This window comes from Carassius auratus, unplaced genomic scaffold (assembly GCF_003368295.1).
Source record: "Carassius auratus strain Wakin unplaced genomic scaffold, ASM336829v1 scaf_tig00043060, whole genome shotgun sequence".
Classification (NCBI taxonomy): domain Eukaryota; kingdom Metazoa; phylum Chordata; class Actinopteri; order Cypriniformes; family Cyprinidae; genus Carassius; species Carassius auratus.
The window spans coordinates 52,501-79,984 of record NW_020526758.1 but is presented as its reverse complement, the minus strand read 5'-3'; the positions used below and the strand labels follow the sequence as shown (position 1 = coordinate 79,984).

The 27,484-nt window shown below is 38.5% G+C and overlaps 4 protein-coding genes across 9 annotated transcripts; 3 read left to right on the top strand and 1 right to left on the bottom strand.

Annotated features, from left to right (window-relative positions):
• Positions 1–3,998: 3,998 nt before the first annotated feature.
• Positions 3,999–4,778, bottom strand: LOC113086302 (dolichyl-diphosphooligosaccharide--protein glycosyltransferase subunit 4). 2 transcript variants are annotated; one of them, XR_003284756.1, is made up of 3 exons: positions 4,662–4,778; positions 4,170–4,304; positions 4,000–4,088 (listed from the first exon to the last, which is right to left on the bottom strand). XR_003284756.1 is itself a non-coding variant. In XM_026255388.1 (2 exons), the coding sequence occupies exon 1, from the start codon at positions 4,298–4,300 to the stop codon at positions 4,187–4,189; it is 114 nt and encodes a 37-aa protein (XP_026111173.1). In that variant the 5' UTR covers positions 4,301–4,304; the 3' UTR covers positions 3,999–4,088; positions 4,170–4,186. The 2 variants fall into 2 exon arrangements, 1 of the variants encoding a protein (XP_026111173.1); XM_026255388.1 differs by lacking the exon at positions 4,662–4,778 and having other exon boundaries at positions 3,999–4,088.
• A 203-nt stretch (positions 4,779–4,981) lies between these two features.
• LOC113086310 (flap endonuclease GEN homolog 1-like) lies at positions 4,982–12,465 on the top strand. The gene is made up of 15 exons (XM_026255397.1): positions 4,982–5,109; positions 5,734–5,938; positions 6,019–6,211; positions 6,630–6,806; positions 7,313–7,423; positions 7,510–7,583; positions 8,498–8,583; positions 8,668–8,818; positions 8,985–9,021; positions 9,364–9,444; positions 9,520–9,650; positions 10,371–10,432; positions 10,737–10,874; positions 11,782–12,246; positions 12,335–12,465. Exons 2-15 carry the CDS (start codon positions 5,778–5,780, stop codon positions 12,463–12,465), a joined length of 1,998 nt encoding a protein of 665 aa, XP_026111182.1. The 5' UTR covers positions 4,982–5,109; positions 5,734–5,777.
• Positions 12,466–14,102: 1,637 nt separating this feature from the next.
• Positions 14,103–14,824, top strand: LOC113086308 (mesogenin-1-like). Its single transcript, XM_026255396.1, has one exon. The coding sequence runs from the start codon at positions 14,132–14,134 to the stop codon at positions 14,468–14,470; it is 339 nt and encodes a 112-aa protein (XP_026111181.1). The 5' UTR covers positions 14,103–14,131; the 3' UTR covers positions 14,471–14,824.
• Positions 14,825–15,640: 816 nt separating this feature from the next.
• Positions 15,641–23,843, top strand: LOC113086299 (formin-like protein 20). 5 transcript variants are annotated; one of them, XM_026255385.1, is made up of 8 exons: positions 15,641–15,823; positions 17,326–17,423; positions 17,673–17,825; positions 18,001–18,150; positions 19,300–19,419; positions 22,445–22,523; positions 23,553–23,604; positions 23,725–23,843. In XM_026255385.1, the coding sequence occupies exons 2-6, from the start codon at positions 17,326–17,328 to the stop codon at positions 22,461–22,463; spliced, it is 540 nt and encodes a 179-aa protein (XP_026111170.1). In that variant the 5' UTR covers positions 15,641–15,823; the 3' UTR covers positions 22,464–22,523; positions 23,553–23,604; positions 23,725–23,843. The 5 variants fall into 5 exon arrangements, with proteins under 5 accessions (XP_026111170.1, XP_026111171.1, XP_026111168.1 ...); XM_026255386.1 differs by having other exon boundaries at positions 23,492–23,604; XM_026255383.1 differs by having other exon boundaries at positions 22,367–22,523.
• The last annotated feature ends 3,641 nt before the right edge of the window (positions 23,844–27,484 follow it).

The following is a 27,484-nucleotide window of genomic DNA, read 5'->3' as shown; positions in this document are numbered from 1 at the left end:
GTTACCACGTCCTTGGAATCTGTAGTACGTAGTGCAGTATGTAGTATGTAGTATGTAGGGGGATTAGCTCAGATGGTAGAGAAAAGTGATTGGTCAAAAGTAAGCTACAGGCAAAACGCTCATGTTTTATACTTTGGGCTTAATTTGAGTAATTTACTTTTATATTTCCATTTAATTCCTTCATAACTTGCGGTTGAAAAGACTTGTTTCTCCTATTTCACATCCGCCTGCATACTGCAGCATACTGAAGAACAAAGTAAGCCCAAAGTAAGCCCACATGAGCCAATCGCGTTTTGCCTGTAGCTTACTTTTGACCAATCACTTTTCTCTACCATCAGAACTTACTCTGAGCTTACTTTGATATTTCTTTTGGGCTTCCTTTTGCCTTTAAGCTTTCTTTGGGCTTCTTTTGAGCTTACATTGGGTTTACATTGAGCTCTTAAACATCTTTCACTGAATTAAACATTTTACAAATATATATATATATATATATATATATATATATATATAATCTTGAATCTCAGTATTAAAACGCGAATAATCTAATATTGCATTAATTTCCAAAAATATAAAATCTTAGAAATTAGACATACATTAAAATAAGTCAATTTCTAAGATGTATTATGGTTTACAAGACTTTTCACGTTACTATGTCTTTGTAATCTGTAGTACATGGTGCAGTATGCAGTGAGGAAACTTGCAGTAGTCAAGGCGAGCTGACTGATGTTATGAAGCACGCGGATGTTTGCAGATTTACCGGATTGGCGTCGTCCCTGAGATCACACTCCTCCACACTCCCGAGTCCAATGGGGAAAGTCTGAACTACCGAGGATGCAAGTCCGAGATGTGCGTACTTTATATTGAGAAAACGCGCGCAGACCTACGTCACCAGACTATTCGCCTAATCTTCCCGGTACTTTAGGCAGCGGTGGAAACCATAAACTGGATAAAAAACAGGTGGAGACGCAGAACGCAACAGGTCTGGGGGGAAATAGTTCCTGGTACAATAGTTCCGGGTAATTTCGGTGGATCCTGCTGGTCGGAAGATGCCTGTTATAATGTTATTTTGATCGAGGCTCTGGACTCTGTAACTGCTGTAAAGAAAAGCTCTGGTGATTAATTGTGATTAATCACAGACAATAATGTGATTAATCAAGACTAAAAAAATGTATTCGATACATACATTATAAAAGGAGAGACACGCGATTGGTCAAAAGTAAGCCACAGGCGAAACGTGATTGGCTTGTGTGAGCTTACTTTGAGCTTTTCACCCAAACTAATGCAAGCAAGAGGTTGTGGGATCGATGCCCGCATCCTCCAAATGGTTTTTTTAAACCGCGAATTATGAAGGAATTAAATGGAAATAGAAAAATAAATGATCATAAACGCACTGAATTATATATTTAAAAAATACACAGTGAATCTTGAATATCAGTTATTAAAAACATGATATTTTTGTAAAATGTACACATGGAGAATAATGCCAAAGGTTTCAATAACAAATATAGTGTATATTTATTATTGTAAAAATTCAAAATGTTGAAAAATATGAAATAATATGTATATATTAGTCAAAATTGAAAAATAAATATGCAATCAAATAATTAGTGTTTATTTATCATCATTCATTATAGGAAAACAGTGGGTCAATAATGTAAAATGACAGTTAAAGGCAGTTCATTCCATCATTAGGAAGTGTTTCCGGTTCCGGTTTACCTAATTAATGCAGCCTAAAAATCCTTTAACGGATTTGGATATTAAAAGCATATTAGTATGTTATGTGTAAGCCAGGTTAAAGAGATGGGTCTTTAATCTAGATTTAAACTGCAAGAGTGTGTCTGCCTCCCGAACAATGTTAGGTAGGTTATTCCAGAGTTTAGGAGCCAAATAGGAAAAGGATCTGCCGCCCGCAGTTGATTTTGATATTCTAGGTATTATCAAATTGCCTGAGTTTTGAGAACGTAGCGGACGTAGAGGAGTATAATGTAAAAGGAGCTCATTCAAATACTGAGGTGCTAAACCATTCAGGGCTTTATAAGTAATAAGCAATATTTTAAAATCTATACGATGTTTGATAGGGAGCCAGTGCAGTGTGGACAGGACCGGGCTAATATGGTCATACTTCCTGGTTCTAGTAAGAACTCTTGCTGCTGCATTTTGGACTAGCTGTAGTTTGTTTACCAAGCGTGCAGAACAACCATCCAATAAAGCATCACAACAATCTAACCTTGAAGTCATAAATGCATGGATTAACATTTCTGCATTTGACATTGAGAGCATAGGCCGTAATTTAGATATATTTTTAGATGGAAAAATGCAGTTTTACAAATGCTAGAAACGTGGCTTTCTAAGGAAAGATTGCGATCAAGTAGCACACCTAGGTTCCTAACTGATGACGAAGAATTGACAGAGCAACCATTAAGTCTTAGACAGTGTTCTAGGTTATTACAAGCAGAGTTTTAGGCCCTATGATTAACACCTCTGTTTTTTCTGAATTTAGCAGTAAGAAATTACTCGGCATCCAGTTTTTTATATCAACTATGCATTCCATTAGTTTTTCAAATTGGTGTGTTTCACCGGGCTGCGAGGAAATATAGAGCTGAGTATCATCAGCATAACAGTGAAAGCTAACACCATGTTTCCTGATGATATCTCCCAAGGGTAACATATAAAGCGTGAAGAGTAGCGGCCCTACTCAGGAAGATAACTTAAAAAGCAGTCTTTTGTGGTAGAAGTGATGGTTCTTCAATACTTGTAACAAGAAGTAGAATTTACAATTTTGGCTATATGAACTTTACAAGAAACTAGATAATGAGATATCATCACTTGGCTGAATAATTTAAACACTATCAACATCAATTCCATGTGACAGTATTAAATCTAGAGTATGATTTTGACAATGAGTAGGTCCTGAAACGTGTTGTCTAACACCAATAGAGTTCAGAATGTCTATAAATGCTGATCCCAATGCATCTTTTTCATTATCGACATGGATATTAAAATCACCAACTATTAAGACTTTATCTGCAGCCAGAACTAACTCGGATGTAAAATCACCAAACTCTTTAATAAAGTCTGTATGGTGCCCTGGTGGCCTGTATACAGTAGCCAGTACAAACATAACAGGGGATTTATCATTAACATTGGTTTCTCTGGATAATGTTATATGAAGCACCATTACTTCAAACGAGTTATACTTGAAGCCTGCCCTCTGAGAAATCCTGAAAACGTTGTTATAAATTGAAGCAACACCTCCCCCTTTGCCTTTTAGACGCGGCTCATGTTTATAACAGTAATCTTGGGGGTGGACTCATTTAAAATAATGTAATCATCAGGTTTTAGCCAGGTTTCTGTCAAACAGAGCACATCTATATTATGATCAGTTACCATATTATTTACAAAAAGTGTTTTCGTAGAAATGGATTCGATATTCAATAAGCCAATCTTTATCATTTGTTTATCCATATTGCATTTGTTTTTTATTTGTTGAACCTCAATTAAATTGTTAATCTTAACTTGGTTTGGACGTTTTTTGTATTTTCTAGTTCGGGGAACAGACACAGTCTCTATAGTGTGATATCTAGGTGAAAGAGTCTCTATGTGCTGAGAATTAACTGACCTCTGTGACGGGAGGCAGCTAGCAGACGGTCGGTTTAGCCAGTCTGTCTGCTTCCTGACCTGGGCCCCAGTTAGTCAAGTATAAACACTAAGACTATGAGCAATATTTCTAGACAGAAGAGCAGCACCACCCCAGGAGGGATGAAGACCATCTCTTTTAAACAGGTCAGGTCTGCCCCAAAAGCTCGTCCAATTGTCTATGAAACCTATGTTATTCCGTGGGCACCACAAAGACATCCAGCCATTGAGTGACGACTGTCTGAAATTCTTAGGTTTTCAATGTGATTCTAGAATGATTTTTGCAAATTTAGAATGATTCAATTTGATTTCATTCGCAATTGTGCATGTTGTATTAACAAGAAGAACGCATACAGACAAAGTCTCTCACTTTGAACATTTATTGACATCAATTTTATACAAAATGCAGATGTACAAGCTGCTCGGGCGTCCGTTTCCTGGTCCTCGTCATCCTGGAAGAGAAACAGCAGTGATGATCATCTACTGAGACGGAGACGGAGCAGGGGCTGATGGGATACACTGTGTGCACTCACCTGCTCCTCTCACAGCCTCACTCCGGTCTCTTGGGGTTGTTCACGGCCACATAATGATAGAGGACCACCAGCAGGAACAGAGAGACCCCCAGCATGTTGGCGAAGATGGCCAGCTGCACATCAGTCACCATCTCACTGCAGCACAACATTATAACAATAACACTGTATGAGTCACAATTATACATTTCTCTTTTATGCCAAAAATCAATAGGATATTAAATAATGATATTTGAAGAAATATGAAGATATTTAGTAAATCTCCTACCGTAAATATATCAAAACGTAATTTTTGATTAGTAATATGCATTGCTAAGAACTTCAGTTGGACAACTTGAAAGATGATAAAGACTTAAAAGATGATTTCCTATGATTTTAGATTTTTTTTTTGCACCCTCAGATTCCAGATCTTCAAATAGTTGTATCTCAGACAAATATTGTCGTACTAACAGTGACGCTTTTACAAACAATAGTGTGTTTCACTGAATAACTCACGCTTATTGTGTTGTTTTTGTGATGTTTTTGAGGAATTCTTGCGAAGCTCCTGCGATGAGTTCCGGGATTGAGACACGTCACCATAGACGCACGTCACCTACATACGGGTGTCTGGACACGTCACATCCGTGATATTTCACCGCTCTTTTTCATTTACTTATATATTTTTTACAGTTATTAATCTTTGGTTTCGTATATTTTTTTTAATCTTTTAGTTCCCACTAATTAATGAAAATAATTTTAAGTTGGCAGAGAACTTCAAGAACTTTGGGCGGAAGGCCGCTGTGGTGTCCTCCTGGCCGCTGGGGGCGCTGATGACGCGCGAGATTTGCGATAGGCGCGAGTTCAAACTTTCAAACCGAGGCTGCACTTAACCAAAACATTCGCCTAAATCATCTTAAATATTTAAACACCGCCCTTTATCCATCAAGACACACACATAACATATGTAAGTAACATTTCCTTCTCATAATCTCTATCTCTGTGGTGTGCGAGTAATTTGTTCTTTGTTCGCCTAAACGGTGGAGACTTTAGTTTAATGCGCTCAATCTGATATATTAAATAATACAGTGTTCTACACAATATAAACAATAGACAGTGCGTATATGTGTGTATTTATTACACATATACTTTATATATACATATACAATATTGTATAAATAATTATTTTAGAATATAACATATAGATGTATGTACGCACACACTGCAGAAATAATGTAGCAGTAAATCATCATATTATTCTGATTTCTGAAGATCATGTGACACTGAAAACCGGAGGAATGATGCTGAAAATACAGCTGTACATCTCAGAAATAAATTACACTTTAACACTGATTAAAATAGAAAACCTTTATTTGAAATTGCAATATTATTTCGCAATATTACGGTTTCTTTCTATATATTTGATCAAATATATGCAGCCTTGTTGAGCAGAACATAAATATTTAATAATAAACATCCCATATATAATAATTATATATATATATATATATATATATATATATATATATATATATACAGAGAGATGGTAAATATATTAAACATTTTATATACAAGTATGTCATTGTGTTAGGTGCTTCTTGTTCTGAATGATTCTGGTGTGTGTTTCTGGAGGCGATGGGTGTCTCTGAGCTCTGGTCCATCCTGGATCCGGTCCGGCAGTCTGTGCCGCTCTACAGTCTGTCAGGAAAGACCCTCGCCGTGGACCTCAGCCTGTGGGTGTGTGAGGCCCAGCACGTGCAGGGCATGATGGGAAGAGTCACCAAACCACATCTCAGGTGAGTCTGGAAGCACATGTGACGGATCTGAGCTGGTTTATTAAAGAGTGGCTCAGGTGTGGATGCTGTGTGTCGTGCAGGAACCTGTTCTTCCGCGTGTCCTCGCTCACACTGATGGGGGTGAAGCTGGTGTTTGTGATGGAGGGAGACGCGCCGAGCATCAAGGCCGAGACCATGAGCAAACGCAGCGAGATGAGATACGGCCAAGCCAAGGCCAAACCGACCGCTGTTAAAAACACCAGCAGAGGCCGATTCAAGGCCGTCCTGAGAGAGGTGAGCGTGCTGGGTTTGTGAGGAGCACAGTATCTGAGAATCTAAAGGGATCAAAAAAATCTAAATATTGAGAAAATCATCTTTAAAGTTGTTCAAATGAAGTTCTTAGCAATGCATATTACTAATCAAAAATTAAGTTTTGATATATTTATAGTAGGAGATTAATAAAATATCTTCACTGAACATGATCTTTACTTAATATCCTAATGATATTTGGAATAAAAGAAAAATGTATAATTGTGACTATTTCTACAAATACACCTGTGACACTGATGACTGCTTCTGTGACACAGGAACACATGTTTACCGTGGACATGGTGCATCAAAATCACAAAGTGCATAACATTTTAAGTTTAAATAGTGCACTTTCAACAATGAAGGTGAGAGGTTTAGGGTTAAACTGTGTTTTTCTCCGCAGTGTGCCGAGATGCTGGACTGTCTGGGCGTGCCGTGGGTGACGGCGGCCGGTGAAGCGGAGGCCATGTGTGCCTATCTGGACTCACAGGGCGCGGTGGACGGATGCATCACTAACGACGGCGATGCCTTCTTGTACGGCGCTCGAACCGTCTACAGGAACTTCAACATGACTACAAAGGTTACACACTAGCATTTCAACAAACGATTAATTCACCAATTATTAGAACGATCAATCGGCTAATAGACTTTGAACATTCAGCTTTTGAAGTTAATTAAAATATTGGGTTCTTACAAATAAATAAAGGTAATCACTTCAGCTTTTAAAAATTATGTTATGAAATTACAATTATTATACCATTAACATTTAAAATGTTCAAACTGTGCCAAACACTGCATAAAGTACTGTATAAATAAACGTTGAGCTCGTGCAAACATCACATCGCTGTAATCAGATGCTTTCTTAACTGCTGCTTTCTCACTGCTGGCAGTTTTTCTAGTTTAGAAATATATATATAGCAAATAGCATATATTTACACTGTTCAGCTCTGTTTGCTCTTAAATACTGTTTTGCTCCACAGTGCCTCACTGGTCAAACCACGTTACTGCAGGCTCTTACATTAACTCACATGAAGTTCAAACGACTGCTCGACAGCAATAATATTTGTTGATATTTTTTACTTGCAGGATCCTCAGGTGGACTGCTACGAGACGTCTCGTGTTGGGGCCGAGCTCGGACTCTCCAGAGACACTCTCGTGGGGCTGGCCATTCTCCTGGGCTGCGACTACATCCCCAAGGTTCAGCGGATTTATAGGACGAAAGGCTTTCTGAAACGATGAAACACTGTAGTGAATGTTGTGCTGTTCTCTTTCTGGTCCTGTAGGGCGTCGCCGGAGTCGGTAAAGAACAGACACTGAAGCTGATTCAGAATCTCAAAGGAAAAAGTCTTCTCCAAAAGTATGGATCGTTCTAACATACTCTATTAATAAGGTTATTAGGATTAATAACTAAAACTAAATCCAATTTAAAGTTATTTTAATTCAGCTGGTTGCCAAGGCAGTCTTTCTCATTTTCATTTGGTTTAATTTTAAATAATGCAATTTTTAAAACTAATAAATAATAAAAAACTATGTGTGTAGAGGTTAGGAGTTAATCCAACGCTAAAATTGGTTTAATGTATTTTTAGGCCAATATATGTTTTATGTTTGATTTATAGCAAATTAAAGTGATGTCAAGTTTTTGATGCCAGTTTGATTTACATATTTGACATCAATTTTGATATATTTTCAACTTTTTTTAGGTTACTACATGCAGAGGTATTTGGCCCAATTATTAAAACCTCAAATTACCTTTGCAGTATGAAATTATTAGTCATCCAGTTTTTATATCAGCTTTGCATTCTGTTAGTTGTGCAAATTGATATGTTTCGTCAGGCTGTGTAGAAATATAAAGCTTAGTATCATCAGCATAACAGTGAAAGCTCTCCCCTTGTTTCCTGATAATATCTCTCAAGGCTAACATGTTAAGCGTAAAAAATAAATAATAAAAATGGTCCTAGGACTGAGCCTTGAGGTACTCCATACTGCACTTGTGATTGGTATTATACCTCTTCAATTTCTCGTTTTCATGTGATTTAATTTTAGGTTTTTAAAATAACTAAAACTAAATAAACAAATAAATATAAATGTATAAAAACTGATCCTGTGTAAAATTTCTGAACGGTATGTTTGTTAATGTTTGTTTAAAGCAGTCTCTTCTGCTCACCAAGCCTGCTTTTATTTGATCCAAAGGACTGTCTTTTTAACATCAGTTGCCCTCTGGGTAAAAGTGTGTGTTGGTTCAGAGTTCAGTGTACTTCTGCTTGGCTGCAGGTTCACTGAGTGGGATGCACACAGATCTGAAAGGTCAGAGGTCGCGGTGAAGAAGGTCACGCACTGTCTGGTCTGTCGACACCCTGGTCAGTATGAGTATGGATGATTCCTCGACACGTTCACTGAGCTGAGACTCGTCAGTGTTACGCAGCTCCTCTCGTGTCTCGTAGGCTCGGCTAAAGCGCACGAGCGCAGCGGCTGTGTGTTCTGTGAGAGCGAACGCTTCTGTTCACCGCAGGACTACGCTTCCCAGTGTCCCTGTGAGTGGCACCGCACTGAACACACTCGCCACACGTCCTCCGTCGAAGCCAGCATCAAGAAGTACGTAATAATACACATGTGCTGTACGGACAAAACATGTCACTTCCATGGACAGCTGACTCCTAAAGTTTTACATATTCTTCATATTCTGTGTTTTCATCTGTTCCAATATGTTTATTAAGCGGTTTATTGAGTTTTAAGCAGATTTTTATCTTTTATTTTGCAGGAAGACGCTGGCGTGTGAGCAGTTCCCCTTTACTGAGGTCAGTATTATAGTCTGGATTCACAAAACAAAAGTTCTCCTCAGTAGCAGAAAGAGTTTTCTCTTAAAACCTGTTGACAGCTGCTGAGACACACTGAGTAAAGAATAGAGAGAGATCTTCAGCTCAGAGTGAGGGGGCGGGGCTGAGCTCGTCGCTATGGGTGATGTCATCAAGCTTATTAACTATGCACACAGCTGAAACACTCTTAGAGCAGATATTCAGGACTGACACTGCCCTTATTGTTAAGATTTTCTCATTAATCAGCGAGTTAGGAGCTACTTGTGTCCTGAAGATGTTTTGTGAGCACGGCTCAGACTGGTTTGCTGTGTGCTGGTGTTTCAGATCATCAGTGAGTTCTTGGAGCCGAAGGACAGAGCCGTGCAGCCGTTCCGCCGGAGGAAACCCAACCTGCTGCTCCTGCAGGTACTGAGCGCTTCAGAGCCGCGCTGGGTGTGTGTGAGCGCTTCTCTGATGTGTGTGTGTGTATGTGTGTGTCAGACGTTTGCTCTGGAGAAGATGGACTGGCCCAAACACTACAGCAGCGAGAAGCTTCTGGTGCTGATGACCTACACAGAACTCATGAACCGCAAACACGGCCGGGACTCACAGCCACAGATCCAGCCAATCAGGTGACTGCACACACACACACACACACACAAACACACACTCTCTCTCTCTCTCTCTCTCTCTCACACACACACACACACACTCTCTCTCTCTCACACACACACACACTCTCTCTCTCTCTCTCTCTCTCAGTCACACACACAAACCCACACACACACTCTCTCTCTCTCTCTCTCTCTCAGTCACACACACAAACCCACACACACACTCTCTCAGACACACTCTCTCTCACACACACACACACACACTCTCTCTCACACACACACACACACACACACACACTCTCTCACACACACACACACACACACACACACTCTCTCTCACACACACACTCAAACACACTTTAACACACACACACACGCAAAAGTTTGGGATCAGTAAGAGATCTCAAATGGGGAAAAAAAGCTACAGAAGAACTGAAATATTACTCCAGTGTAAATCATCTGTTTTCTGTGTGAATCTGTGTTAAAGTGTAATGTATTTCTGTGATGCTCCGCTGTATTTTCAGCATCATTCCTCCAGTCTTCAGTGTCACATGATCTTCAGAAATCATTATTTTTTTAATGTATTTTTGATCAAATAAATACATTTTTTTTGAATGGCAGTGTATGTATTTAGAGAATTGTATTTTTTATTATTTTCTGTTAATATGTTAGTATTATATATCTTGTGTTCAGTGTGACTTCCCGGCTGTAATGCTGTGTTTCTGCTCCTCTCCACAGAATACATAAAGCTCGAGTTAGGAACGGCGTCTCCTGCTTCGAGGTCGTCTGGAAGAAACCAGGTCTCACAACTCTTCTTCTAACGCGTCCGCAGCTTCTGTGTTGTGTGGACGAGTGACGGCCGTCGCGGGGCTAGTTAGTGTCTTGTTGTGAGGTCAGATCAGCAGGGGTCGGGGGTCACAGGTGACGGAACAGATGTGTCACTCTCAGGTGCTAAAACAGCTTCCTGTAGACACCAATCCACACTCCACACCGCAGTAAAACCTTTAGATCATCTCACAGCGCTGGGAAGCTGATAGACAGGAGTGAACTGGAGTGAAAGGTGTAGAGACTGTATGATTCTGAGCTGTGATTGTGTTGTGTCAGATCACTATGTGTTCACGGAGGGCTGTGAGGAGCAGACGGAGGTGCACACGCTGGAGGAGGAGTCTCTCTTCAGCCTGGCCTTCCCTGAGATCCTGCAGGACTTCCAGCGAGACAGAGCCCTCGCCGTGGAGAACAAGAGTACATGCAATTCAGTTCACGTTTGTTTGTATGGCACTTTTTACGATAGAAATCATTGCAAAGCAACTGTACAGAAAATTATGTTTCTACAATATTTAGTGGAAGCGGTGACTGTCAGATTATGTGCATGTGACAGGTATTTTCAGAAAAATTAATACAAACGCAGTCAACCAGACGATGAACACTATTTAGAGTACATGCATGTGTATTTGATTACCATCTTCTAAACTACAGCCCATAAGCTGTCTAAACTCATTTAGATATGTATATATCATTTAAATAAAATAGTTTTAAAAATATTTGTAAATGATTTTATTGTACATTGGTTGTCAACATTTCTAATCGTCTTTGTTCAAGTTAATATAAAAAATTATAATTAAATGGACATTAGAATTTACTTTTTTTAATAAAATGAACTAAATTTAAAAAGTAAATAGAACGCATACAAGTACAAATAATTCTAAATATTACACTGAACACTGGTTGACATGTGATTATTGTAATGCACTTATAATGCAAGTTAATGTTAAAAAATAAACATTTAAAAGATTTTCTGTGGCATTGTCACCAAATAAAATTATTATTTGATATCAACATAAAATGAAAACTGAATGCAAATAAAACAATTTATCAAACATGAATAAACTGTTAGACGGTACTTTTTTTCCACCGGATATTTATGAGATTGTAAAAAATGCATGAATTAAAAAATAATAAATAAATAAATGGAAAGAGATCTGAATGGCAGTTTTATGAAGGAACATATGTGCACAGATAAATCCTTTATAATCAACACCACAGTACTCTTTAAAATATAAATAATGCAAGCTTTGATTTCATGTTTTTCCTGTTTTTATTGAAAAGTGAAGAACCAATGTATTTAATATTTTATTTTCAATCGCTGCAGAAAGGAAGCCGAGAGCGAGGAAAGAGAAGCCGGCTGATTCCCATGATGCCGTGTCGGATCTCTTTGCTCAGATGTCTCTCCAGACGGACACAGATCCAGACCCTGGAGTTACCCAGAATCCTCCTTCCCAGAATCCCCTGTCAGAGTCGGCTCTGATTGGCCAGCTGCATCTCAGCAGTATAGACTGGGACTCTTCATCGTTCACGGCCTCGCCGTCCCAGAAGCCTCAGAGCGACAGAACTGACCTGAGACCTGCGGAAAACACAAGCTGTTCTTTGAAGGAGCGAATACTCCAGAAACAGCAGCTGAAGAGTCCAGAAACTGAAGAAGCCCTCTGCCGTTCACTCCCGACTAACACTCAGACCAAAACAAGCAGCAAGAACCCGCTCAGACCTGCAGCCCGGCCTCTGAAGAGCGTCTCGGGACACAGAAACCCTTCTGAGAGCGTGTGTAAGACGAGTCCCCGTCAGTGACGACAGCGACGCTGAGAACCGACCCGGATCACACAAGCCCAGGAACACAGTCAGGGTCACGTCTAAACCACCCAAACCAGCCCCGACGAGTGTTAAAGCTGCTGAGACACCAGAGAAAGAGTCCGGCACACAGGAGGAGGACGATTCGGACACATCGCTGGACAGTCCTCGACCGCTGGCTGAGAGACTCAAGATGAGGTTCGGAAAGTGAACGGAGCGGAAGAGACACTTGGTTTAAAAGGATAATGTTTGGAATTACAATTAGCTTTTTTTTGTCAGATACTTTTATAAATATGGTTAACCTAGTCTACTTGTGTTCAATCATTAAAAACTCGCACAATAAACAAATCAGAAAGTTTACATTCATTTGCATTTATTCTTTTACTATCTGCATGTTTCTTTAAAACACACACTAGCTTTTCTAATCTTTTTGTATTCTATCTGTTTTCTCTTTATTTGTAAAACAGTTAACAGATGCTGAAAAGGCCTCTAACATTAGCTTGTTTTTTAATTCAAATTTACATCATTTTCTTTTCTCCATATATGAAAATCCCATATTTTTAAAATCAAATGTACAGTGTAATCTTAGTATTCCCAATGAAAATACAGATGCATCATCACAATAAGCACCGTGTTTTTAAAAAGCAGTTTAAGGTTGTGTTAAACACTCAAACATCCTCTTGATCTGAAAGAAGCCGTCAGAGTCACATCAGGATCAAAGTAACGGTCCGGTCCTAATAAGGACATAAACGCCGGTCACTTCCTGTCGGGCCTTGATCATGAGTGACAGGTGTCACACCTTCCCAGACAGCTGCAGCTCACACTTCTGTCCTCCGCTTTCAAAGAATAACATGTTTTCAGAAATCATATCTTAACTCTTTTTAACTCTTAACTTTTTATTTATTGTCTTTCTCATGACTTCAAAAAGTGTTGAAATTTGCCTTAATTTAATACCTAAACATAATCTTTAATAAATTCTTTGCACTTTTGCATGAAGAACATTAATTATTAGTAGGACAGTACATAAGTGCTGTCAATAATTAATTACATTCAAAATAAGTTTTTGTTTGCATAATATATGGGGCTGTGTATATTTATCATGTATATATTTATAGAAACTTTTTGTTTATATATTACATTTATTTGTAAATGATATAAATTATATGAATATACATATATGCAAGTAAATATATGTAAATAATTTCCAAATATATACATGCATGTGACAATTTATATATAAATATATACATATATATATATATATATATATATATACCTGTGTGTGTGTGTGTGTGTGTGGTCAGTTACATTAAGGAATGTTTCATTGTAGGTTTTATAGAAAGATTTGTCATTTTGAAAAAAATATATATATTTATAAAATTTCTTAAACATACAGAAAAAAAAACTTAAATGTCCACGTTTCAGAAAAAAAATTCTATAAACGATGTATAATGTTTTAAAAGATCAGATCACTTTAGATGAACGTCGCAATAATGTTTCTGGAAGAATGTGTGTTCGTGACTTTGACAGAAGTTTGCTGGGAATCAAGGCCAGATCATTATCCCTGAACAGAATCAAAGTTTGAAGAAGTTTTGCGTCCTCGTTAAAGCATCAGGTCTTAGTTTGATGTTAATTTCGAGACGCGCTCGTGTGAAGCTCGTCTGATCGCGTCAGTGCGCTAATTGTCGTCGTGTCGACTTAAAGAGTAATTTCCCACAAAAGGGAATCTAACTGTTTTCTTTTCTCCTTCACATTATCCGCCAGCATCGCCTCATTCGCACTCGGGTGGCAAGCGCGCGGCCGCCTCTTTGAACTCCGCGCGCGTGAAGTCGCTATAAAAGCGCCGAAGTTTGTCTTTTGCGCAGTTTCTCTCGGATATGGCGCAGATCGACGTCAACGCGTTCACTGCTCAGGTTCTGTCCCACTGGGACTGGAGCGGAGAGGACAGGTCGTTCGGAGACGCGTCCTCGCCGGAGTCCGGAGCCAGAGACGAGCAGCAGAAGCCCAAAGTGAAGATGAGTCTGAAGAGGAGGATGAAGGCCAGCGAGCGCGAGAAGCTGCGCATGCGCAGTCTGGCGGAGGCGCTGCATCAGCTCCGCGAGTATCTTCCTCCGGTGTACAGCCGCAGAGCGCAGCCGCTCACGAAGATCCAGACGCTCAAGTACACGATCCAGTACATCAAAGAGCTCTCCAGCATCCTCGAGCAGCAGATCTGACCTTCCCTTGCGGCTCGGATGAAAGCGCCGTTGCTATGGGAACGTTTGGAACGCGCGTCGGCCGGCGGTGGAAACATTGTATCATTCTGTAACACTGAGGGATGTTCGGCTACTTTGAAGCGTTTGATGACCGTCCCGCGTCAAGCAGTGTTCCACGTCTCTGAGAACAGTGAACCAACGTCACTGGAATGTTAAGCTTGTGAGAACCTTTCCAGAACATCCTGAGAACAGCTGCTGTTGTACAGATTAATATTTTCTGTGTTTGTTTGTTCATCCACTCTTATGATTTTATTCGGATGTAAATATTTCTTGCTGATGCTTGAGTGGAGTGTCGGTGTCTAATATTAAGAGTGTCTTTTAAACTGGAATAGCTGAATAAACGTCTTGTTCGTGTTGATTTAATCTGGCCTTTGTATTTTGTGTCAAGATTTGTTCTGGAGCGCAGTAACTCTTTATGTGAGCTGGGTTATAAAAACATTGAGAGAACATTGATCTAACGTGTCTAAAACGTTCAAATGTCCATTTTTTTTCTTTTCGTGATTTTAACGTAATTTAAAGGTTACAAAAACGTATATTCCTTTAGAAATAACATCACAAGGACATTTCTAGAATGTTGACGTTTTGAAAAGAGAAGGTATGTTATATCAAATATTAATAAAATTACAAGAACATTTCATAAACATCTCTTTAAGAACGTTAGTAAGTTGTGATAGCTGGGATACGCACAACCTTTTATGTGATGTATAAACTATAATATAGCCTATGGGCCTATTATAATTTTACTATTAAATATATAATGTTATATAAAATTCTATTGTGTTGCTTGAAAACAATGGCTAAAGTTAAACTCAAAGACAAAATACACCTTTTCCTCCTTTTTTCCTTTGCAAAAGCACATGCTTTCTAACAAAAAAACTTCTAACAAAAAATGATAAGGTCGAACTAAATACTGAAAAAAATCAATCTATAACTATTATATTTTTAAGTGAATAAACCGAGCTCAAATAAGATAACGCTAAAATATGTTTTGCTTTGGTATTACACAGACTGTATAAAAACTGTAACTGTATTACACTTGTTTACGCACACTGCGTCGTGACGTCGGTCTTGCGACAGGAACGCTGGCCAATCGCAGCGCTGTGTTCGGCATGGGCGGGGCCTGGTGGTTCAATGACGCTGTGACAAAGAGAATCAGCGCTCGTCGTGACGGAGCGGCGCGGGCCGCCATTTCAAAGCCGAGGAAACGCGGGAGCCTTCGCGCTGTAACCGACGGATGCGTGTTTTATACAATACACCGAATTAAGTTCTGTATTTTTAAGGCTCGTTGTTTAGAAGAACTCTCAGTCTCGTAAGGTAAGTGAGTGAAGACGAGCTGTGAGCTTGTAATGGAGCGCTTGTGTGTTTCTGTCTGCGAGCCGTTAAACCGTATATTCTCCGTCGATCATTCTGAGGAAAAACGTCACCGTCGAGCAACCAAAGGGTGTTTCTTTGATAGTTCAGGGTGTGTTTGTCTTCTTAGACTTTATTTCTATCATATAGAGCGATTATTGGTTTCAGATGTGATTATGGCGACAGAATGGTTTTAAGCCTCTGGTAAATCTCCGACTGCGGGAAATAAACGAAATTAAGAGCTCGCAAATCCCTTTCAAATCACCAGACTAATGTATCAAGCGTTATTCTGTGTGATTGAATACACTTTGATTAGGAATAATCGTTATATTCAGGTGCAATAACGACATACTCGTTTAAATTCAAAACAAACGAAGATGTTCAGATTTGCATCATAGTAATAGTATATGAGGCTCTGTGAAAATGGAACGGTGACACTGATGACGTCACCTTACACTCACGGGTGTGTGCAAATTGTTATCCAATAAAAAGCTGATATGAGAAGCACCGCCCCCTGCTGACGTCAGACAGCAATTTGGATTTCATCGCTTTAGTGTAAATGAAAGCCTATTGGCTGTTTAAAAAATATATGTATATTTGGAATCCTTGCCCCAACTTCCTGTTTCATAAGATAAGGTCTCTTAGGAGCCACAGACTGCTAAAATATTAATTTCCTTCTCGATAATCTTTGGTCTTGAGGTGTTTTCTCTCATTCTGATTTCGTTGTTGGAGATCTGGACCAGTTCATGATGTCAGATATTTGAGAAATGCTTGGAAACCACATTTTTTATGGTCTGCATTGAACCAAATATTGCATTCTTCTAAATATTTGATTGAATGCGTCATTTGAGTGAATGCTGCACTGAACCAAATATTGATTTCATACAAATGATGCGTTCAATCGAATATTGCTTTAAAACAAATGTTGTTAAAGTCTGTTGGCTGTTTAAAATATAAATATATTTGGTATGTCCTGCCCCAACTTCCTGTTTCAATACTAATAAATAAGGTCTCTAATGAGCCGTGAACTGCTAATATAGTGTGATCTCTGTGATCTTCATCTTGAGGTGTTTTCATTCACGCATCAGCTCTCGGTTCTCAAAAGCTACATTAAATCCTCTGAGCGTGTGCCTTTTCTCACAGAAGCTTGTCTTCAGATGCTCACTTTTACAGTTGGCTGTTCACACTATTAATACATGGCTCGTGGCGTGCTCTGAAATCCCCACGGCCTGGATCAGCTGCTGCTATCCCAGCAGGCCCGTGCGGTGATGTGAAGCCGGGCGTGTGGGTTTAACACCTCAGATGTTTGACATAGACGCAGGAACATTTCCCGTCTGGATCTGGGACAGAGGTGAAGTTTCAGGACGGATGTGTTGTGTGTTCATAGGCTCATGTGTTTACAAAAGAGAACACTGTGGTTCACTACAGACAGGCTTCTTTCACTGGATGGCATTGTTGTTTTACAGATGGATGGCGACACAGAGCAGGTGGAGGAGACGACAGAAGTGATGGAGGCCACAGAGACACCCTCAAATGAAGAACCTTCAGCTGACAGCAAGATCAGGTGGGTCACATGACCAAAGCTGCTACCGTCATTGGTTGTCCTCGTCAATAGCGGTGTGCAATGATACTGTAATTGTTATTATAGAGATGTGCAGTTTGACATCAAGTATGTAGCAAAACCCATTCTAAACTGCCTACAGAGCACACACATACATCATGTGAAGTTTAGACTAGTGTAGATTAGAGTGTTCTTTCACTGCATGATTCAGTCTGTTAAAATGCATTTATATGAATTTGTGTTTATTGGCAGGGGTCGTGGAGGGAAGATCCGCGGAAGAGGAGGCCGGATGCCCCGTGGGTTCCGTGGAGGACGTGGGATGATGATGATGATGAAAGGGTTTCCACCAGGTCCTATGAGAGGAAGAGGCCGCGACGGGTTCACAAACGGATTCGGACCCATGAGGTCTCGACCACATGTTCTCGAGTCTTTCTTATCCAGCACCTTAGTTTGTGTCGAAAAACAACTTTTTAATAAATATAGCAAATATAGCATTCATACACGTTTTGCATTTGAAACAAATGTATCCAAATATTGAATTGAAACTAATTTTTAACGACACTTTCTCGCTTGTTTGCAGGAGAGGCATGGGGCGTATGTGGCCGTATCCAGACATGCGCGGCCGACGAGCTCGAGGGGGACCAAGGGGAATGAACCTGGGTCCACCGGGTCCACCGCCTCCACCTCCTCCCCCCATGCACATGAGAGGACCTCCACCACACATGCACAGGTAAGGAGATCTGTACACCTTCAATATTTCTGAAAAAAAAAATTATATACTGCATTGAATCAACTAATGCACTCATACCAAATATTGCATTGACCCAAAAAATGCAATGAAAAAAATATTGCATTTATATATATTATGCATCGAACAAATATTGCATCGACCCAAATAATGCATTTATCCAAATATTGCATTTAAACAAATAATATATTTATCCAAATATCGAAGCGAAACCAAAAATGCATTTTTCCAAATATTGCATCGAAACAAAAAAAAACATTCATCCAAATATCGCATTGAAACAAAAAATGCACAGAAAAATTATCTATTTATACAAATATTTCATTTAATCAAATAATGCATTTATAGAAATGCTGCTTTGAAACAATGCATTCATCCAAATAATGCATTGAAACAAATAATGCATCGACCCAAATTAAATGAAAAATGTATGCATTTAGCAGACGCTTTTATCCAAAGCGACTTACAGTGCATTCAGGCTATTAATTTTTACATATCATGTGTTCCCGGGGAATCAAACCCCCAACCTTGCGCTTGTTAATGCGCTTGTTAATGCAGTGCTCTACCAGTTGAGCTACAGGAACAAATAATTACAGAAAAAAAATCTATTTATCCACATAATGCGTTAAAACAAATAATGCATTGAATCAAATAATGCATTTGTCCAAATATTGCATTTAAACCTGATGCATTGATGCAAATTTAGCATCAACCCAAATAATGAATTTATCTAGATTATTGCATTCAATTAAATATTGCATTGACCCAAGTAATGCACAGGGAAAAAATAGTTTATCCAAATATTGCATCGAATAAAATAATGCATTAATCCAGATATTGCATTGAAACGAATAATGGATTCAAGAGCAATATTATCTTAGGCTGGGTTTACTATTGATTTCTCAGTTATATTGAGTTCTCGTTGTGCTTTGTTTCATTTGATCTTTCAAATTCTGTCCATTTTATATGCCTCTGTCTCTTTATATGTATCAAAAAATAACTTTGTATATTTATTTATAGGAAATGTATATGTATAGATACTGTAGGAGTAAATAATGTATAATGTATATGAAAACGGATAAACATTTTGGAGGACAGGTGTTGAGAGTAAAGGGGCGTGTCTTTCCACAGGCATGGCCCGCCTCCTCCACCGCCCCCTCCGGGACACCCGGCGTTCCGAGGGCGACCGCCACACCCCAGGGGGCGGGGCATGATGCCGCCCGGCCCGCCTCGCTTCTTCCACCCCAGGGGGTAAGAACGCACTCACCTGCTCCACATATTCCCTAGCGCACATGTACTCTCGTGACGGCGCAGAGCACGGCTAAACCGTAACAGATCCAGCACATAAACTACATTCCACTAGTGCATGACAAGCCTGTGTTTCTTCACTGTGTGTTTGACGAGTTTGGGCCCCTCTTGAGCAAAGCAGGCCAATCCAAATGTGTGATTTTATCCTTTCATGCAGCTACCACAACGGATCGGCCCCTCGTCTGCCCCACCCGCCTCCAGGCAGGGGCCAGCGCTGGCCGGGGCCCCCCGGTGCCCGGAAGTTTTAACCAATTCTGTAGTGTTAACGGCCGTCGCTCACACTCATTACAGACTCGCAGGTCCTTTTACTGTAACGAGCACGCTTCCTTTTTATGTTACTCCATTTGAGGAAAAAGCCCCGAAAAAAACAAACATTTAAAAGCACTCTCACTCTGAAGACGAGAAGGAAACATGTTCTTACGTTGATTTAAATTAAGTGTATCTCATGAGACTTTTACTCCTCTAAGTGTTGTCTGGTCTGCGTGGTGCTATTCCTGTGAGCCTTAAGCAATCCTCTTCCTTTATTCCTTGAGAAAACCTAGGATTTTAGACGAACCGCTGTGTGTTCCTCAGTACGCTGGCACTGACCAAGCAGATCCCTGACCCTCCATATGTTCTTCATGTGTAGTGCTCATCAATTATTAATGATCTAATATCATAAATGTGCAGCTACTTTAAGTCAAGTGAGAATATTGCTGTTGAAAAGTATTCCTGTTTCTTTTTTTGCTGGAATGATTCTGTTAAAACCACAAATCCATGCATTGATTTAACATGACCGTAGAGTAGCACTACGATTTATACTTCTTTAAATAAACCTTTCCTTGCTTTTCTATATTAAAGCCAGTTTTCGAAAGTATTTGATTAAAAATAGTACAAGTAAAAAAAACACAAATATCCTCTGTGTTGAGTTCTGAAGTGTTATGGCACATTGTAACCGATAAAGTCATGTGAATTTGTGAATGTAAATTGAACAGATAACAGCTTTTGACTTAGTTTTGGAGAAACCAAACAATAAAGTTAAAATAAAATGACCTCTCTTTTTACTGTTTATTTAAAGTAAAAGCAACTGAATGTCCATTTCTGTAATGTATTTTAAAAGTACTGATCACTTCTGAAGCTGAATGGACAGTAATGTAAAGACATGAGCACTGAAATATTCACTAGAATGGAAATCACAGTGTTACTTCTATATCTCTATATTTACATCATGCATAATAAAGCACATAAATGCCTGTCATATGACTGAGTAAAGCTACAGTTAAACACACTGAGTAACTGATTTCCAGCGGAGTGAGGCTTTTAAAGTTACCCAGAGGGCTGAAAATTGAAGATGTCCACGGATGTCTCTCCAAGTCACCGGCAGACCTGCAAGTCTCAGAGAAACAGCACACTTCTGCTCATTCGACTGATTGGGAAATTGAGTTCAATTCTAGATGCATGAAAGCCAGGACACGTGCGGTGTCTCCTCAGGCCGCGCTGTAGAGCACGAAACCAGACGCACGAGCAGTCAGAAGTTTGGACACACTCGTGATTATTAGCAGATGTTAGAAGGAAAGGGAACGTTCTCTCTCTACAGAAGTTCTTCTTCTTTATGTGAACGTTAACGGAATGTTACATTTGAGTGTTACATTGAACGTTCTCTGATCAAAGAGAAGCATTTAAAAACATTCCCTCCATGTCCAACTAAAGCATTTCTGGAAGAATGTGTAAATGATGTTTGGAGAACATGATTAAAGTCCAGATCACGTTGAGAGAAGTGGACATGTTTTTAAACCCAGTCACAGGAGGAACACACATGATGAGCGTTTCTTCTGCTGTGTGCAGTTTACTGCATTTCTCCATTGCTCGGTTGAGATTAAAGGCAGCTAGACTGATGTTTCTGACATGAGCGGAAGAATGTAATCAGATGCTGTTGGATCAGATCAGTGTGTCCAAACTTCTGACTCGTGTGGATTCAGTATCAGTCAAATACTTAGTCTGAATCACTCTCTCATACACGAGGGCTTTATCCTTGATATTATTCTTACATTCATATTTTAAATGCTATAGTGGAAATAAAAGCAGCAGGAAACAGAATTCTGATCGTGATCAAGCTCCACGCTACTGATCTGTTTATGAATATTGACCGTGACGCCCGGCTGCACACTTGTGGAAGAGTAACTGTGTAATACGAGGTGACGTGTGTAACGTCTTATTACAGTCCCTACACAAGCAAATCATTCATTAAAATTGGCATGGGATTTAAAACCATTCACACAAATTCTGTATAAAGAAATTACAAGAAAGTCACTGGATTTAATTAGTTTACCAAGAAATCAACATTACTGATAATGTGCTCATCCCAGATCAGGATGAGTGTGTTTCTTCATCAGGTTTGGAGAAATGTAGCCCTGCATCAGTGTCTCATCAGTGGATGCTCTGCAGTGAATGGGTGCCGTCAGAATGAGAGTCTGATAAAAACATCACAATAATCCACAGTCCATCAGTGAACATCTGGAGAAGACAAAACCTGAAACAAAGCCGCTTTTAACTCAAACACACATAGTCTATGATCCATAATAACACTTCCTCCAGTGGAAAAGTGCATCTGCTTTGTCTCTCACATCAGAATCCAGACACTTATTTGTTTAAACGCTGCTGGATCTGTGCAGATTTCTCTCCTGATTCAGACCAGAACACTGTTTCACTGGAGGAAGTGTTATTATGATGATAGGACTCTGAAAGCGTCTTAACGCTGCATGTGTTTCAGCACTGGTCTTCTCCAGATGTGGACCGCTGGACTCTGGTTGTGGCAGTGATGCAGCGCTGCTTTTCTCCAGGTCTGTGCAGGTGAAAGCGAGGGCAGGTTGATTTGTTTTCCTGAGTTACACACGTCACTGTTCTGATGTAGGAGCAGCAAGCCTCTGTGTTCCTCTGAAGGGCTCTTCTGCTGCTTTCACTCTGGACTGACTCTTCTTGTCTCCTGAAGGGGTGAGACACCCTTCTGAAGGCAGCCGGACTCGCAGGAGGCCCCGCCCACCGCCGTGAAGCTCCGCCCCGTAACCGAGGTGAGCTGCATCTCTCTGCTCTGGACTCATCTGTCAATCACACTGTAACCGTGAGAACAGAACCCTTCAGGCACAAAGATCTGCATCCACGCATTGCAGACAAAAATAATTTTGTACGCATTGATTTTGTTAAAAAAGGTTATGCATAACGCATTATAATCATTATACATAGGTTTTATTTTTTTATTTCAGTTTTTTATTTATAAATATTTTATATTACTTGAGAAACATTGAATGGGCAACTAATTGAAATAGTTTCATAGTTTTTAATGGCTATACAGTTTTTAATTCAGCTTTTACATTTAATTATTTTGTATTGTCTTTATATTTTTATTATTATTTTATATATTTGAGCAAAACTCAATCAAAATGAGGTTTTGTCCTGGCATCAAAAACTAACACTAGCTCCTCTATTCTCTGTATTCTATCTGTTTTCTTTTAATTATTATATGATTAACAAAAATCAAAAAAGGCCTCAAATAAACTAGCTTGCTGTTTTCTTTTTCTAGTCTATCGGTTTTATTTTTATTAATTATAAAAAGCCTAGTTTGGAAGTCACTTTGGGGAAAAAAAGCACATTTTTATTCCAGTTCAAGTTTAACTATGATAATAACACGTCTTTTCATAAATAATTGCAATTTGAAATGCACTATAATATTTGCAGGCAATAATATTAATATTTGCATTATAACATTAAATCAGAAATTGTGTTTTTGTCGTGTTTTAATGCATTCAATTTTCTAAAAGTGCAACAGTGAATAGACAAGTATAATTGTGCTCCTAGTTATTGATGTTACAAGGCATAGTTAATTAAATCCTGTTTAATGCACTACACATAAAGGCTAGTTTCAGTTTTTAAGTAAAGGAGAAGCATCCCAGGATGCACTTCAGTTTTTGGGTCGCCACATAACTTGCACACTCTGGATAATTTATGTATTTATTTATTGATGCATTTCTACACAAAGAAGATTTGCCAATCTAATATCTGAGGCACGTTCAGTATAGTGTGAGTATCGTGTGCTTCTCCAGACGACTGAAGAGCTGCAGAGTAACTCAGAGATCATCTTCTGCTGCTGCTCAGGTGAGACTCCAGGTCTCCAGAGATCATGTTTTCATTCTGTTCAGACTGAGGCTTCTCAGAGGAGGAGTGTGTCTGACGCTGTGCTGTCTTCTGTGTGTGTGTGTGTGTGTGTGAGAGCAGGGAGTCTCTTCAGAGGAATGTCTCGTTTGGTGACGCACACGAGGAGCTGTGAGTAACACACTGACATCTACACACACATCTTTACTCCACTCCTGCATTAAAGGAAGCACGTCTCTGCAGATCTGTCTCTGTGTTTTTCATTGTGTGTGGATTTAACCATTTGAGAGAAATAACTCTGGCTTTACTGAAAGATATATATATATATATATGACAAATATTATAGAATATAAATATAAAATAAAAAACATAAATAAAACAATATATATACACACACACACTACTGTTAAAATTTTTGGGATCAGAATGATTTTTGATAATTTTACAGGGTGTCTTTATGTAATTATATTATGTAAAATGCCTTTTTTTCTATTTTAATGTACATTAGAATACCTTTTTCAGGATTCTTTGAAGAGTAAAAAGTTTATTTAAAATATATATATATTTAACAGCATACACTACAGTTAAAAAATTTGGGGTCAGTACATTTTTATTTTATTTATTTAACTTTTATTCAGTAAGGATGTGTTAAATTGTTGAGAAGTGATCGCAAAGACTTGAAATATTTATATTTTGAATAAATGCTGTTCTTTTTCTACTTGTTATTCATCAAAGAATCCTAAAAACAGTACTGTAGTCTCCACGAACATTATTGCACAGCACAACTGATTATAATTATGATAAATCATGATATTATTCTGATTTCTTAAGATCATGTGACACTGAAGACTGGAGGAATGATGCTGAAAATACAGCAGAGCATCACAGAAATACATTACACTTTAACACAGATTCACACAGAAAACAGATGGTTTACATTAGAATAATATTTCACATTTTTTACTGTATTTTTCATCAAATAAACAGCCTTGATGAGCAGAAGAGACTCATTTAAAACACTTAACTCTCACTGACCCCTAACTGTTGAACAGCAGTGTAGATATAGATATAAGAGATGTATAGTTTTATTTAAATAAATCTGTATTTATATATAAATGGGTGATTAATTAATGCTTCACTGAGTGTGCTGAGGTAAGACACTTGAAGGAAAATGAAATGATCTCGTGTAAAGTGAGAAACAGCTCTCTTCAGAAGCAGAGTGGAGCAGCTTTGATGAAGTTATCATAGTAGTTTCTGTCAAATAAACTATATTTAATACCGAGCCGAAGTGTTCGTGAAAGAGCTTTGACAACGCAAAGCCGCCATGTGTCCTGCTGCGGAAGCGGAAGTGACGTCACCACAGGGATGAGGGAAACGGCGCCCCTAGAGGCAGTGAATGTATAAAGAGTGGTGTATTAAATCTGGTCAGTGTTTTATAGTCATGGTTCCAACACTTCTCCAAGAATGAGGTTAACATTTAACGAAACTAAATATTTGAAATTTACACTTGCACCGAAAGCAAAGGAAATGAAGATGAAACACATGATTTAGCAATTAACACAATTATTATTCCTGGTATAGAAAACATATTCCTGAAACATTACACATTTCTGCATATTTTACAAAGAACTGTCATTACTTTTATCACTGAAACAAATAATGCCTTAAACCTCGAATTATTAATAGAAATATGTTTCTTACAGTATGATACTCGTCTGTTTTCTGATTAAGGAACTTAGCATTTTGTTCCAGGCTATGGTGATTTAGATTTTTAACTTTTAATTTCACATTTGGACTTTTGAAGTCATATTTCTGACTTTTATCTCATATTTATGGCTCATAATTCCGATTTAGTGTGCCATAACATAACTTTTCCTCATAATTATAATTTGCCAAAGCATACGTTTTATTTATTTGCTTTTCTTCTCGTGTGAGGACGTATAAATACACACATTTGATTTTAATATCAAGTTAAAACAATCGTTGCCAAGTCTGCGATTGTTTTTCATATCCGCGGTTTGAAGCAATCCCAATACCAATAACGTGATATTTAGCCCCTAAACTGTGAATTTTACCATGGCAACCCTTCCAAAAAAATTATATTTTAACCCCGGGAAGCAATTTTTATCGGGTAACCTCCTGGAAATGTGATTGGGCTAGTTTTGGACTAGTTTTGAGAAGCAACTGGGCAGGATTTGTTGTGAAAACCTGGCAACCCTGATCTGAACACGTGCTGGAGATATACTCCTAATTACAGGAGCGTCTTTACTGATGAGATGTGCATGAATCTCGCATTAGATTTTTTGCATAGCATTAGCATTTTAATAATTTCTTGATAAATTAATTATTTTTCATCGTTAACCCATGATCTTATCACCATCTTTTACATTCTTCCTGGTTGGGCATCTCTTTCCTGCAGTGTTCAGACATTATCTGGAGAATCCACTGAGATCTGAGCGTCTTTGACTTGTTCGCAGTTATTATTTGAGCTGTGTATTGGTAGGAGTCGGGATTTAGAGAAGGAGAAACGTGACTTTGGTGAGCGAATGTTTGTATTGAAGGCATGCTGGGTAAATTATGTTAGGTGTTTTTAGAAGAGAGGAGCATGGAGCAGCACGGTTCTTTATAACTGCAACACTTTTTAGATTTGTGTTTGATTTAGTCCATTCTGTCTGAAATAAGCCAAATACACCCATGATGCTGTTTGGGGTTGAGGAGAGTCAGGACTTGTTTAGCTGTGTTTATTTGCTCTGTTCTGTATATTTAGGGGTATCTCATGCTTCTTGTTTTGTAAACAGACTCTGGGGTAACTCACTTGAAGCCTATGCCCTAGGGTTTGCATTATACTGTAATGAACAGTTTTGTTGTTCCTCAAAAGTTTAATTGTGTCTTTTGTCGCTGTGTAGCCTAATAAAAGTGTACAGGTTGAACTCTCTCTCCTCTGATTATAAACACACTGATTAAACCAAATCCATGGCACATCTGCATGCTTTTATCAGAAACATCAAAGCACACAGGAGACACGTGATTATAAAATGAAGTGCTATGTTAATGTTTTCTTTGAAGTACTGTAATATTTTAGTCATGGAGAACCATCGCATAAAATCGCATCGCGAAAATGTAAACAAATGTTTTTCTAATGATTCAGACTTGAATATTATAATATTTACATTATATGTACTGTATATGCTACATTATACCCAAAATGAATGAATAACAACACAATATTAACAAAGTTAATTTCTTATAAACCTCTCTATGATGGATTGGGATTTTAAGTCGGTGTATTAACTTGTATTTAATGTTTAGGGTAATGTTTAAGTTCTCTGAAATACTAAATTCACTCTGTAATTTTGTAATTCTGTTTATTTTTAATTGCAAAGCAATATAACGTCGTCTAGCCACATCATACAGATATAATGGGATTTAGAGAATGTTTCGTATAAAAGAATCTACTAAATGCAGAAATATAAATCTATAATCTGATTAATATTAGATGTGCTTCTATAATGAAAGCCACATTTTGAGCAAGACTGTTAATTCATATGCATCTACGGTCTCGCTTTATTCATAGCAAGATAGCAGTGATGCACAAATTTAAGGAGATAGGTTATATAAAACTAGAAATTGAAATGCATAAGCATTTAAAAATTCCCATGTGAGTAGTTTCTCGAGGGTACAAAAAGATTATTGTGTGCATGCAGAGTTTACATTTTTTCAGATGCTCAGTAGGTTCACTTCTATGTTTTATCACTTCAAAAATATAAATGGAAAAAAAATAACATTTACAGATGACTGGAATACCAAATATAAAGCTGAAAATAGTTTTGTGTGAACTACTTTTGTTCAATATGGGCCGCAAAACTACTGAGATGTTTGTACA

Excerpts from the sequence above, each read along its gene's own strand:
- LOC113086302 (XM_026255388.1), bottom strand. The coding sequence starts at position 4,300 with ATGGTGACTGATGTGCAGCTGGCCATCTTCGCCAACATGCTGGGGGTC.
- LOC113086310 (XM_026255397.1), top strand. The coding sequence starts at position 5,778 with ATGGGTGTCTCTGAGCTCTGGTCCATCCTGGATCCGGTCCGGCAGTCT. Across the intron at positions 5,939-6,018 it reads GTCACCAAACCACATCTCAG|GAACCTGTTCTTCCGCGTGT; the intron begins GTGAGTCTGGAA and ends TGTGTCGTGCAG. Across the intron at positions 12,247-12,334 it reads CGTGTGTAAGACGAGTCCCC|CCCCGACGAGTGTTAAAGCT; the intron begins GTCAGTGACGAC and ends CACCCAAACCAG.
- LOC113086308 (XM_026255396.1), top strand. The coding sequence starts at position 14,132 with ATGGCGCAGATCGACGTCAACGCGTTCACTGCTCAGGTTCTGTCCCAC.
- LOC113086299 (XM_026255382.1), top strand. The coding sequence starts at position 17,326 with ATGGATGGCGACACAGAGCAGGTGGAGGAGACGACAGAAGTGATGGAG. Across the intron at positions 18,151-19,299 it reads CCTCCACCACACATGCACAG|GCATGGCCCGCCTCCTCCAC; the intron begins GTAAGGAGATCT and ends GTCTTTCCACAG. Across the intron at positions 19,420-19,633 it reads CGCTTCTTCCACCCCAGGGG|CTACCACAACGGATCGGCCC; the intron begins GTAAGAACGCAC and ends CCTTTCATGCAG.